General features: G+C 50.0%; 1 protein-coding gene across 2 annotated transcripts in view; it reads left to right on the plus strand.

Moving 5' to 3' along the window:
* The first annotated feature begins 5,266 nt into the window (after positions 1–5,266).
* LOC131108124 (cGMP-dependent protein kinase 1) overlaps positions 5,267–13,841 on the plus strand; it is a 56,799-nt gene continuing 48,224 nt past the window's right edge. The window contains exon 1 of one of the 2 annotated variants that reach the window (XM_058058921.1): positions 5,267–5,737. In XM_058058921.1, the coding sequence (XP_057914904.1) occupies positions 5,481–5,737 (257 nt within the window). In that variant the 5' untranslated portion in view covers positions 5,267–5,480. Of the gene's footprint in view, positions 5,738–10,385; positions 10,763–13,841 lie in introns of those variants that run through there. The other variant, XM_058058920.1, reaches the window with a different exon arrangement.

The raw sequence follows: 13,841 nt of genomic DNA on the forward strand, positions 1-13,841 counted from the left end.
GTTCCAGATGAAAGTCCAGGGAGGACCAGCAGGTCCTCATTTACAGTATCATTTACGTATTACATATTTACATATTTCTCATTTACAGTATCCTTCGTCTCACACCCTTTTCAAGCTGCAACCTTTTTAAATCATATCCAAACTAAACATGTTGGTAAAACTCTAAACCTAAAAGATTGATCAAGAAATGTGCTCATGGTAGCCCCACATACCCCCCCCCCCCCCCCCCCCCCGGGCACCCTGAAAACAATGTGCAAGCTAACATGAGGACGGTGGTGTGAGGAGTGCTAAGCTAACATGAGGAGTGCTAAGCTAGCATGAGAATGAGCGTATGAGTGCTAAGCTCACATGAGGATGAGCGTATGAGGAGTGCTAAGCTAACATGAGGATGAGTGTATGAGGAGTGCTAAGCTAACATGAGGATGATGGCATGAGGAGTGCTAAGCTAACATGAGGATGAGTGTATGAGGAGTGCTAAGCTAACATGAGGATAAGCGTATGAGAAGTGCTAAGCTAACATGAGGATGATGGCATGAGGAGTGCTAAGCTAACATGAGGATGAGCGCATGAGGAGCGCTAAGCTAACATGAGGATGAGCGTATGAGTGCTAAGCTAACATGAGAATGAGCGTATGAGTGCTAAGCTAACATGAGGATGAGCCTATGAGGAGTGCTAAGCTAACATGAGAATGAGCATATGAGGAGTGCTCAGCTAACATGAGGATGAGTGTATGAGGAGTGCTAAGCTAACATGAGGATGAGTGTATGAGGAGTGCTAAGCTAACATGAGGATGATGGCATGAGGAGTGCTAAGCTAACATGAGGATGAGTGTATGAGGAGTGCTAAGCTAACATGAGGATAAGCGTATGAGAAGTGCTAAGCTAACATGAGGATGATGGCATGAGGAGTGCTAAGCTAACATGAGGATGAGCGCATGAGGAGCGCTAAGCTAACATGAGGATGAGCGTATGAGTGCTAAGCTAACATGAGAATGAGCGTATGAGTGCTAAGCTAACATGAGGATGAGCCTATGAGGAGTGCTAAGCTAACATGAGAATGAGCATATGAGGAGTGCTCAGCTAACATGAGGATGAGTGTATGAGGAGTGCTAAGCTAACATGAGGATGATGGCATGAGGAGTGCTAAGCTAACATGAGGATGAGCATATGAGAAGTGCTAAGCTAACATGAGGATGATGGCATGAGGAGTGCTAAGCTAACATGAGGATGAGCGTATGAGGAGTGCTAAGCTAACATGAGGATGAGCGCATGAGGAGTGCTAAGCTAACATGAGGATGAGCGTATGAGGAGTGCTAAGCTAACATGAGGATGAGTGTATGATTGCTAAGCTAACATGAGGATGAGCGTATGAGTGCTAAGCTAACATGAGGATGATGGCATGAGGAGTGCTAAGCTAACATGAGGATGAGCATATGAGAAGTGCTAAGCTAACATGAGGATGATGGCATGAGGAGTGCTAAGCTAACATGAGGATGAGCATATGAGAAGTGCTAAGCTAACATGAGGATGATGGCATGAGGAGTGCTAAGCTAACATGAGGATGAGCGTATGAGGAGTGCTAAGCTAACATGAGGATGAGTGCATGAGGAGCGCTAAGCTAACATGAGGATGAGCGTATGAGTGCTAAGCTAACATGAGGATGATGGCATGAGGAGTGCTAAGCTAACATGAGGATGATGGCATGAGGAGTGCTAAGCTAACATGAGGATGAGCGCATGAGGAGCGCTAAGCTAACATGAGGATGAGCGCATGAGGAGCGCTAAGCTAACATGAGGATGAGCGCATGAGGAGCGCTAAGCTAACATGAGGATGAGCGTATGAATGCTAAGCTAACATGAGGATGAGCGTATGAGTGCTAAGCTAACATGAGGATGAGCGTATGAGTGCTAAGCTAACATGAGGATGAGCGTATGAGTGCTAAGCTAACATGAGGATGATGGCATGAGGAGTGCTAAGCTAACATGAGGATGATGGCATGAGGAGTGCTAAGCTAACATGAGGATGATGGCATGAGGAGCGCTAAGCTAACATGAGGATGAGCGCATGAGGAGCGCTAAGCTAACATGAGGATGAGCGTATGAGTGCTAAGCTAACATGAGTTCTTTCTTCGTGGGTCTTTGGACTGGTTTGAACGTTGAGTGTCCTGAGGTGGATGCTGAGATGAGATCAAAGGCCCGTCGGCTGCCCCCAAATGCATCCAATCCCAACCTGACGCCGTCGTTTAAAAGCACGGCCTTGGCCGCACCCCTGGAAGAGCACAGGAATGCCGAGCCATCCCGCCCCCGCCCCCCAGCCATGCAATAAGGAATCTACCCGTGTGAATGTTGAAAGAAAGCAAGTATCGGGAGCGTGATTGCTAAATCCATTTCCTGTCTCCCGTGCAACGCCGGCGATCGATCAGCGGGCCGGAATAAGAGATCATGTTACAATGTGACTGCATCTGGCAACCTGCTTCCACGCCTTCTTTTCTTGGACTTCCTGGAAAGTACAGAAGCATGTAAAAGTCTCACGCCTCCAGGGACGGCAGATCCAGAAAGAACCGTACAGCCGATAACGACGGGCTTCATATGCGCTCACCTGACGGACATGGAGGAGGAGTCGGGCTGTCCCATTACGGAGCTGCCTCCTTTGGTCTTCAGCCTTGGAAGGCACCAAGAGATGAAGATGATGAGCAAATCTATTCCTTCAACACATGGCCAGCACACAGCTGCTGATACCTGCTGGAGAAGAGAGCTGCTGCTGGAGTTGGAGAATTCCTGCACTTTGTCATTGAGGACATTCAAACTGATGATGTGTTCGATGCCGTGTGTCACATCCCCCCTGTTCGCCCGTGCATGTGGTGCCTGTCACGTGCGTGCTGGTAAAGATGGAACACGCCCCTGGTCCCGCCCCTCTAACTGCTCGTCTTCCAGGAAAGCCATGACTTAACACCTGCCCCCCCCCCCCCCCCCTTTGTAAGATGATCCGTCCCCCAAGGCCAACAAACAAGAGACCACCCTGCTTCTTTCTTTGGGATGTGACCCGTATCGTGCACGAACCGGCGCTGCTGCATTTCTAGTCCGCAAATAAACGCCTTCCTCACACCAACGATACCATCTGAATGGGCCCGGATGATACGGCACGATACCATCTGAATGGGCCCGGATGATACGGCACGATACCATCTGAATGGGCCCGGATGATACGGCACGATACCATCTGAATGGGCCCGGATGATACGGCACGATACCATCTGAATGGGCCCGGATGATACGGCACGATACCATCTGAATGGGCCCGGATGATATGGCACGATACCATCTGAATGGGCCCGGATGATACGGCATGATACCATCTGAATGGGCCCGGATGATACGGCACGATACCATCTGAATGGGCCCGGATGATACGGCACGATACCATCTACTTGGGCCCGGATGATACGGCACGATACCATCTGAATGGGCCCGGATGATACCTTGTACTTGTAGATGTAAACGTCTTTGTGGTAGATGATGTAGTAGTAGTGTGTACACAGTACACAGATGGGCATGTATCGCTGATGATATGAGTTCAATAGCATTCAAATTCAAACAATTCCATGGAAAACGTGGTTTAAAGAGTATGAATGGATTTTTCATGAATAGGACGCTGCCTTGCGAGCGCACCCTTGCCCCCCCCCCCCCCCCCATATGACAGGGGTCACAGAAGGTGAGTCATAATTTAGCAGCGTCATTATCATCACGAGCGCTGGTGCATGCATAATTCATGTATTTACTTGTTCTTCCTTTCCTTGCCTTCCAATCCTGGCAGTCACCAGGAGACGCCAAAGACTCACGGATATCACGCTGATATTCCGTGGATAGATCCAAGAATTAGGGGTGGAATAATGTGTCGTAAAGTCAGTAGATGTTGAATGCGGGGCTAATAAGAGGCTGGATGAAGACCAGAGGCCAAGTGGCAGACCGGAGGGGGAAATACAGAAAATCTTCTCTATTTTTAACCCCCCCCCCCCCCAGCCCCCCCCCCCCCCCCCCCCCCAGCCCCCCGCCCCCAGCTCTTCATAACTGAAACGGATTTAGACAGTAGCGTGTAAAAAAAAAGAGATGAATCAAGCCGAAGCAGCCTGAGATGTACTCGGTACCAACCTCTCCACAAGTCATGCCGGCAAAGTACGTCGCTATGCTAATTAGCAACATAAAACTCTTCCATCTTGCTTCATTGGCCGAAGCATCAATGTGTACGGCCATCATCACATCACTGCACAGGTATCATCATACTGCACAAACATCATCATACTGCACAAACATCATCATACTGCACAGGTATCATCATACTGCACAAACATCATCATACTGCACAAATGTCTTTATACTGCCCATCATCATACTGCACAAACATCATCATACTGCACAAACATCATCATACTGCACAAATGTTTTCATACTGCCTATCATCATACTGCACAAACATCATCATACTGCACAGGTATCATCATACTGCACAAACATCACCATACTGCACAAATGTCTTTATACTGCCCATCATCATACTGCACAGGTATCATCATACTGCACAAACATCATCATACTGCACAGGTATCATCATACTGCACAAACATCATCATACTGCACAAATGTCTTTATACTGCCCATCATCATACTGCACAAACATCATCATACTGCACAAACATCATCATACTGCACAAATGTTTTCATACTGCCTATCATCATACTGCACAAACATCATCATACTGCACAGGTATCATCATACTGCACAAACATCACCATACTGCACAAATGTCTTTATACTGCCCATCATCATACTGCACAGGTATCACCATACTGCACAAACATACTCTGTGTATTGGATATCACAGTGTATTGCATGTTCTGTCTATGGGATACTTCTGTGTACTGCATGCTCTGTGTAACGGATACTACAGTGTACTGCATGCTCTGTGTATCAGATACTACAGTGTAGTACATGCTCCGTGTATGGATACTACAGTATGTGTGTACTAGAACAAGCAGCCAACTATGAAAGGCACAGTACGTGACGTGCACTAAGTCTGTGCACGCGCTCTATAAACAAGTGTTTTCGTCTCCTTGCAGGGAGGAGGAGGAGGAGGAGGAGGAGGAAGAGCTGCTGTCATTGGTTTTCTCAATGAGACATCATCGCTACACCCCCCCACCCACCCCCCTCCCCACCCACCCCACCCCGACCAGCCCCACCCCACCCCCTCCCACCCCGCTCGGCTGCCAGGTTCCGGCGGTCGCTGATCGGTTGAGGAGCAGCTCGCCGGGCCGATCCTACCGAGTGGAGGCGGCCAGAGGAGGAGTGAAGGACGGGAGCCTTGGGGGGATTTTCCACGCGGAGCATCGCCACCCCGCCTGCGCGTTCGTGTCGGCGTCCGTCCGTGTGGAGCCTTCTGGGAGGAGGGGCAAACAAAGCCGAGGAAAAAGTTGTGAAGAAGCCAGCATGGGTGAGCTGGAGGAGGACTTCGCCAAGGTCCTGCTGCTCAAAGAGGAGAGGATCCGGGACTTGGAGCGGCGCCTGTCGGACCGGGAGGAGGAGATCCAGGAGCTGAAGAGGAAGCTTCACAAATGTCAGTCGGTTCTTCCCAGCGCACAACTTATCGGGCCGAGGACCCGGCGGGCTCAGGGCATCTCGGCCGAACCGCAGACCCACCAGGACCTGTCGAGACAGACCTTCCGGAAATATGCCAAGTCAGACCGGTAAGTCCCCCCCCCCCCCCCCCCCCCCACACACACCCCCCCCGGCGTGGCAACGTGCACCCCGATGCCGCCGTGGGTCGCAACTTTCTTCTCTGGCTTTACGTTTGGTTTGGGATGAATGGAGCGGAGCTTCCATTCTCCTCGCCGATGACGCAGCTCGTCCAAGAGCTCCTAATTGATCCGATCCATCACCGGGGGCCCCCGGGGGCCCAGGCCGGAGGAAGTGTGATGCATTATTGGCTTTTAGTAGCCCGAGTGCATGTCTGAGGATATTTAATACTCCATTAGAAGACTTGCACCGTGTTGGACCAGATGCTTCCTGCCTTTTCCACCTACGTCTGGTCACGTGACCTGGCCGCCGCCAAACGTCCTGATGTCTTCCGAAGAAATATCACCTTTGTAACGCCGTCTAACACACAAATACGCACAATATCACCTTTGTAACGCCGTCTAACACACAAATACGCACAATATCACCTTTGTAACGCCGTCTAACACACAAATATGCCAAATATCTCCTTTGTGACGCCATGCAACTCACAAACACGCCAAATATCACAGTTGTAATGGCGTCTAACACACAAATGCCCCAAATATCACGTTTGTAACGCCATCCAACACACAAATGCACCCAATATCACCTTTGTAACACCGTCTAACACACAAATATGCCAAATATCTCATTTGTAACGCCCTGCAACTCACAAACACGCCAAATATCACAGTTGTAACGGCGTCTAACACACAAATGCCCCAAATATCACGTTTGTAACGCCATCCAACACACAAATGCACCCAATATCACCTTTGTAACACCGTCTAACACACAAATATGCCAAATATCTCCTTTGTAACGCCATGCAACTCACAAACACGCCAAATATCACAGTTGTAACGGCGTCTAACACACAAATGCCCCAAATATCACGTTTGTAACACCATCCAACACACAAATGCACCCAATATCACGTTTCTAACGGCATCCAAACAAAATTCACCAAATATCACGCTTGTAATGCCGTCTAATACACACAAATGCCAAATATCTCCTTTGTAACGCCATCTAACACACAAATACACCAAATATCACCTTTGTAAGGCCGCCTAACACACAAATACACCAAATATCACCTTTGTAACGCCATCTAACACACAAATACACCAAATATCACCTTTGTAACGCCATCTAACACACAAATACTCCAAATATCATCTTTGTAACGCCATCTAACACACAAATACACCAAATATCACCTTTGTAACGCCATCTAACACACAGATACGTCAAATATCACCTTTGTAACGCCATCTAACACACAAATACACCAAATATCACCTTTGTAACGCCATCTAACATACAGATACGTCAAATATTACTTTTGTAACGCCGTCTAACACACAAATACACCAAATATTACCTTTGTAACGCCATCTAACACACAGATAGGCCAAATATTACCTTTGTAACGCCATCTAACACACAGATAGGCCAAATATTACCTTTGTAACGCCCCCTAGCACACAGATAGGCCAAATATCAAGCACCTGTTACATATGATATGGTTTATAAATAAAATTCCTATTTCCCCTCAAGTGTCCTAACTTGCAATATTCAAGCCAAATTGGGGCGTCTCGTTATGTGCATTCATTAGGAGCCTCTTTTTGGCCAAACTCCACCCACCTGAAAATACACCCAAAAATGCAAATGTGTCAAAGTGCCCATGTTGGGGACCCCCTGCTCTGTCAGGGCGCAGTGGAAGGATGATCTATTTATCCGAGTCCTCACCATTCCATGACTTTTTCACATTCCAATCTCGTTTTGACTTGTGGCTGGGATGGCGTGCTTCCTCCACGTGTCGTGCATATGCATACATGCCATGTTACCCCCCCCCCCCCCCCCAATAGCTGCTGGCACCAGCCGGCGGCGGCGGGCTCCGCTCATCGGATTACGGCAACATGGAGCAACGGATCCTGTTTCTATTGATCGGCATCGGAAAAAGGCTGAGCTGGGATGTTAGGGAGGTGAAATTGAAAGCCCAGAGGTGCTTTGAAGGACGGCGAGTGGGCTTTTTTCATCGTGACAGGATGTTTGATGCCGGGGGCGCCTGCTGAGATCAACTTTTCTTTGGCCCCGCCTCTTGACTCTATAGGTCATTTGTACACCAACGCCGCCTGGAGCTCACCTGCTTCTCACCTGCTTCTCACCTGCTTCTCACCTGCTTCTCACCTGCTTCTCACCTGCTTCTCACCTGCTTCTCACCTGCTTCTCACCTGCTTCTCACCTGCTTCTCACCTGCTTCTCACCTGCTTCTCACCTGCTTGGGCTGCAGGACCTCCATCACCCCTCAGCGACACACTCCACATATATCTTCATATATGCAGTTGGCATTGTCATAGCTGGGTGGTGGATGTCATGGGTGGCTGTGTGCCCTTGGGTGGGTGTCATGGCTGGGTGGCTGTCATGGGTGGCCTGGGTGGTTGGCACGGGGGGGGGGTGTCAGGGGTGTGTGTTGCACATCAGGTCGCTGCCAGTGGCTGTCTGTGTGGCTCCTCCTCCTCCTCCTCCTCCTCCGCCCGGCCTGAAGCGAGCGGAGGCGGCTGGTGTGCCAGCGTGAGCCGTGGGCGACTTGAAGGCCAGTCTGTGACCGGCTTTGGCATGGACCAGGAGGAGAGCAGGCATGGGAGCGATTTGATGGACGGATCGGGACTCGCAGGGGAGGGCGTGGCCACTGGGGTCTCCCGTGTGGCCCGCTAGGTGTGCCCTTTTTAGGGTGGCATGAGGATGGGGGTGGATGCCCCCTCCTCTACGAAGCCGGCCCAGGTGAACTGAGGCCTGTGGTCCTGGGGACATTTGGCGTGAGGTCTTAGGCCACCAGAGGAGGCGGGCCCACGGCACTGAGGGCCACGGCAGAAGCACACGAAGGTCGTGAAGTAGCAGACACAGATGGGAAGCCCCTCGTCCTCCTCTGCCCTCCTCGCTTGTAACCACGTGACGCCTGGCCGCCACCCTCTTGCTGCTGGTCCTTTACTTCACCGCTAGAGGGCAGCTGCGCTCTTCCGTCTTCTTCCTGTGTGGTCACATGGTTCCCTGCTTCTTCTCTCCTTGTCTCATTTTATTCGGACGCCCACTAACTCTCCGTCCCATCTGATCGGCCTTGACACCTTATTTGTGCTCAGCTGATTGCCGGCAGATGACTTCAGGGATGTGTGCGGACAAACAAGACCAGAGGACAAATGTTGGGACGCTTTGTGGCGCCGGCGTGGATGCTTTGTCCCACCACGAGAATGAATGAAGAAGGCCTTGGTGGGAGAAGGATGTGTCTGTAACCCTCAGAAAAGACAAGAACATCCAAAGCAGTGGCTGCCTCCCTTTACTGGGCCCGGCGTGTCACGGAACCCCGCTAATCAATGGCAACGGGCGGATAGAGGGCCATCTAGTGGCGGAGCATGGGATTGTTCTGGAGCATCCATCCATCCATCCATCCATCCATCCATCCATCCATCCATTCTTTCATTCATTCATTCATTTTCTATGGCTTATCCTCACGAGGGTGGCGGGGGTGCTGGAGCCTATCCCAGCTGTCTTGGGGAGAGGCGGGGTCCACCCTGGACTGGTGGCCAGCCAATCCCAGGGCACATATAGACAAACAACCATTCACACTCACATTCATACCTATGGACAATTGGGGGGGGGGGGGGGGGGGGGGGCTAACATGGATTTAGAATGGGGGGAGGAAACCGGAGTACCCAGAGAAAAGCCACGCATGCACGGGGAGAACATGCAAACTCCACACAGAGATGGCTGAGGGTGGAATTGAACTCGGGTCTCCTAGCTGCGAGGCCTGCACGCTAACCACTCTTTAGGAGCAATTTAGTGTAACTCCATCATTTCCAGCAGCTCACCTCATGTCTCATCCAGTCTTGGTATCAGCTTCCCATTCAGATCATATCAGAATCATATCAGCTAACATGGCTACAGCCTACATATCATATATGATACATGTCATATATATCATATCATATATATGATACTGTAGTATATGTATGTTTTAGCTACTGCCTACATATCATATATGATACAGGTCATATATATCATATCATATATATGATACTGTAGTATATGTACGTTTTAGCTACTGCCTACATATATATGATGTATATATGATACATGTCATATATATCATATCATATATATGATACTGTAGTATATGTACGTTTTAGCTACTGCCTACATATATATGATGTATATATGATGCTGTATAAGTACTGCATCTACTGTATGTATACAAGTTATTCGTGGCCGTGCATTATTTAGCCCACAGTGACTGAAGGTGTAGAATGGGTGAGTTTTTGCAGGAAATGGGGGGGGGGGGTGTCGTGTGCACGATAGTTGGTTCCGGCTGCACCGCGCCTCGGATTCCTGTAGGCGCCCTTCTCTCCATGCACTCCCCGCCGGAAGGAGAGAAGCGGAGGGAGGGAGACGGAGAGAGAAAGTTTGCGCGGTCGGGACGGAGCCCGGCATGTCGGCGGCGGGATTGAGCGCGCATAGCTCCGCGTAAACGGCCGACATCCGCCAGCGAGTGCCGTGACGCAGAAGGGGTGGCGGCGGCGGTACGGGGGGGAGGGCACCGGGGCTGTCGATGCCGGATAAAGTTTGTCGGCGACGTGGCAGAGGAGCGAGGACAGACACCCGAGCGTGACAAGTTGTCCCCGAACCATGGGCACCCTGCGCGACCTGCAGTACGCGCTCCAGGAGAAGATCGAGGAGCTGCGCCAGCGGGACGCGCTCATCGACGAGCTGGAGCTGGAGCTGGACCAGAAGGACGAGCTGATCCAGAGGCTGCAGAACGAGCTGGACAAGTACCGCTCGGTCATCAAACCCGCAACGCAGCAGGTCCACAAGCAGAGCGAGCTGCACTCGGAGCAGCAGCGCACCAAGAGGCAGGCCATCTCGGCAGAGCCCACCGCCTTCGACATCCACGATCTCAGCCACGTCACGCTGCCTTTCTACCCCAAAAGTACCCAGTAGGTGCCCCCGCTGCCTGCCGGCGCTTTGCTTTCTTACTCGCCGATCGTTGCTCTTTTCTTCATGGTGCGTAATCCTGCTGGAGGCGCAGCAGCTGGACCGCATGTGGAATAGGACCACCTGTAGGACCGCATGTGGAATAGGACCGCCTGTAGGACCGCATGTGGAATAGGACCGCCTGTAGGACCGCATGTGGAATAGGACCGCCTGTAGGACCGCATGTGGAATAGGACCGCCTGTAGGACCGCATGTGGAATAGGACCACCTGTAGGACCTGCAGGAGCACCTGTAGGATAGGAGGATGGGAGCACCCGTAGGATGGGAGCACCCATAGGTAGAGGCACGTAGTAGCTAGCTGGTTGGTTGGTTGGTTGGTCTGGTGAAGTGGGTGTATTGTGACAGCCCTGGGTGTGTTGGTTGGTTGATGGGCTGGGACGGTGGAGCAGTGGACAATGAGGTGCTACTTTCAAGGGGTCACATGACCGACCACACTGCTGTCTTCTGCTGGCGGGTGACATGTCACTCGGTGCTCAAGTCCCGTGCAGGGTCTTCCAGGAAGAGCGTGCGGGTTTGATGCCGTGCAGGGAGAATTTTCCACAAGCTGGCAGATTCAGATGAACGTGTTTGAAAGGCTGGAGTGCCAAAGCGTGTTTAAACAAGCTGCCATTGGCTGACAGGGAGTCTTAGCAGGCCCTCCGTCTATGTTTACCTTCACATTTGGCTTGGAGCCCCCCCCCCTCTCTTTCTCTTTCTCTCTCTCTCTCTCTCTCGCTCTCTCTCTACTTTTAAGATGTACCACTTTCATGCTCACTTTGGCTTCTTGCATCAGCTTGTTCTCTGCACGTCACCATCTTGCATCTATGATCTGCTCAGCCGAAGGGACCGCATGGTGGACACCACCTCTCTCTCTGCATCAAAGAAATGAAATATCTCCATCTCACCATCATCCCTGGGCTGATGTTAGGGATGATGTCATCATATTCATCAATACAATAACATTACAAGTTGCTCATCTTTAAATACTCCAATGAGGTCAGATGACCTGTACTGTACAGGTGAGCAAAGCAAGCGCTCCTTTTTTTTTCCTCCTGCCTGTCCTTTTTTCCCCTCAGCTCACTTGGACACAAACATTCACTTTTTTAGGAAAACATTTCACATTCCTCAACGCTTCCATTGATGGGAAACCATGGAGCCACCTGAAACCTTTGAACATGCAAACGCTTGGCCAGACCTCCATGGCATCACAGCAGCTGCTGGAGCCTCTGCCCGACCACAGTGCACCTTGCTGGGCCGCAGCAGGTGGCTACTCCCCCTCCTGGTAGTACTCATGGACTAGTAGTCATGTCATGGTATTCCTGGTAGTACTCATGGACTAGTAGTCATGTCATGGTATTCCTGGTAGTACTCCTGGACTAGTAGCCATGTCATGGTATTCCTGGTAGTACTCCTGGACTAGTAGTCATGTCATGGTATTCCTGGTAGTACTCCTGGACTAGTAGTCATGTCATGGTATTCCTGGTAGTACTCCTGGACTAGTAGTCATGTCATGGTATTCCTGGTAGTACTCATGGACTAGTAGTCATGTCATGGTATTCCTGGTAGTACTCATGGACTAGTAGTCATGTCATGGTATTCCTGGTAGTACTCATGGACTAGTAGTCATGTCATGGTATTCCTGGTAGTACTCCTGGACTAGTAGTCATGTCATGGTATTACTGGAAGTACTCCTGGACGAGTAGCCATGTCATGGTATTACTGGTAGTAGGGTTAGTAGTATTCCTGTACTGGTAGTAATATTTGCCCATGCTACTCCAGGGGTGCAGACACTAGAAGTCCCTGTGAGAAGAGCAGTAGATATTAGGAAGTGATAGTCATGGTGCCACACGGGTCTTCAGGAGCACTAAGTTACGTGTAGGACTTATACGAGAGTTACGTGTAGGACTTATAGGAGCGTTACGTGTAGGACTTATAGGAGCGTTACGTGTAGGACTTATACGAGAGTTACGTGTAGGACTTATACGAGCGTTACGTGTAGGACTTATACGAGAGTTACGTGTAGGACTTATACGAGAGTTACGTGTAGGACTTATACGAGCGTTACGTGTAGGACTTATACGAGCGTTACGTGTAGGACTTATACGAGCGTTACGTGTAGGACTTATAGGAGAGTTACGTGTAGGACTTATAGGAGAGTTACGTGTAGGACTTATAGGAGAGTTACGTGTAGGACTTATAGGAGAGTTACGTGTAGGACTTATAGGAGAGTTACGTGTAGGACTTATAGGAGAGTTACGTGTAGGACTTATAGGAGAGTTACGTGTAGGACTTATAGGAGAGTTACGTGTAGGACTTATAGGAGCGTTACGTGTAGGACTTATAGGAGAGTTACGTGTAGGACTTATAGGAGCGTTACGTGTAGGACTTATACGAGCGTTACGTGTAGGACTTATAGGAGAGTTACGTGTAGGACTTATAGGAGCGTTACGTGTAGGACTTATAGGAGAGTTACGTGTAGGACTTATAGGAGCGTTACGTGTAGGACTTATAGGAGAGTTACGTGTAGGACTTATAGGAGCGTTACGTGTAGGACTTATACGAGCGTTACGTGTAGGACTTATACGAGAGTTACGTGTAGGACTTATACGAGAGTTACGTGTAGGACTTATAGGAGAGTTACGTGTAGGACTTATACGAGAGTTACGTGTATGACTTATACGAGAGTTATAAGATACATGCCGTTTCCCCGGGGGTCCACGGAGTGAAACCAGCAGTGGGTTGAGTTAGAAGGTAAAGTTTGTGTTGCTAAGCAGGAAAGGGAAGGTAAGTAAGAGGTAGAAGCGCTTAGGTTTGTGTCTATTTTTAAGGCAGCTAATGCATTTGCTAGCACAGCAGTTGCTAAGAGACAGATCCCTGTACAGCTTTATGCAATATGTATTTTAAAGAAGTGAAAACAATATCTACTCTCATTCCCCAAATAGAGTGCTGTCTTCTTGGGGGGGGGGGGGGGGGGGGCAGGAGCACATGATGCCGCCAACGAGATGGCTGAGATAGAACCGTCGGTGCTGGGGAGACAAAGAA

This window comes from Doryrhamphus excisus, chromosome 20 (genome assembly GCF_030265055.1).
Source record: "Doryrhamphus excisus isolate RoL2022-K1 chromosome 20, RoL_Dexc_1.0, whole genome shotgun sequence".
NCBI classification, from domain to species: Eukaryota; Metazoa; Chordata; class Actinopteri; order Syngnathiformes; family Syngnathidae; genus Doryrhamphus; species Doryrhamphus excisus.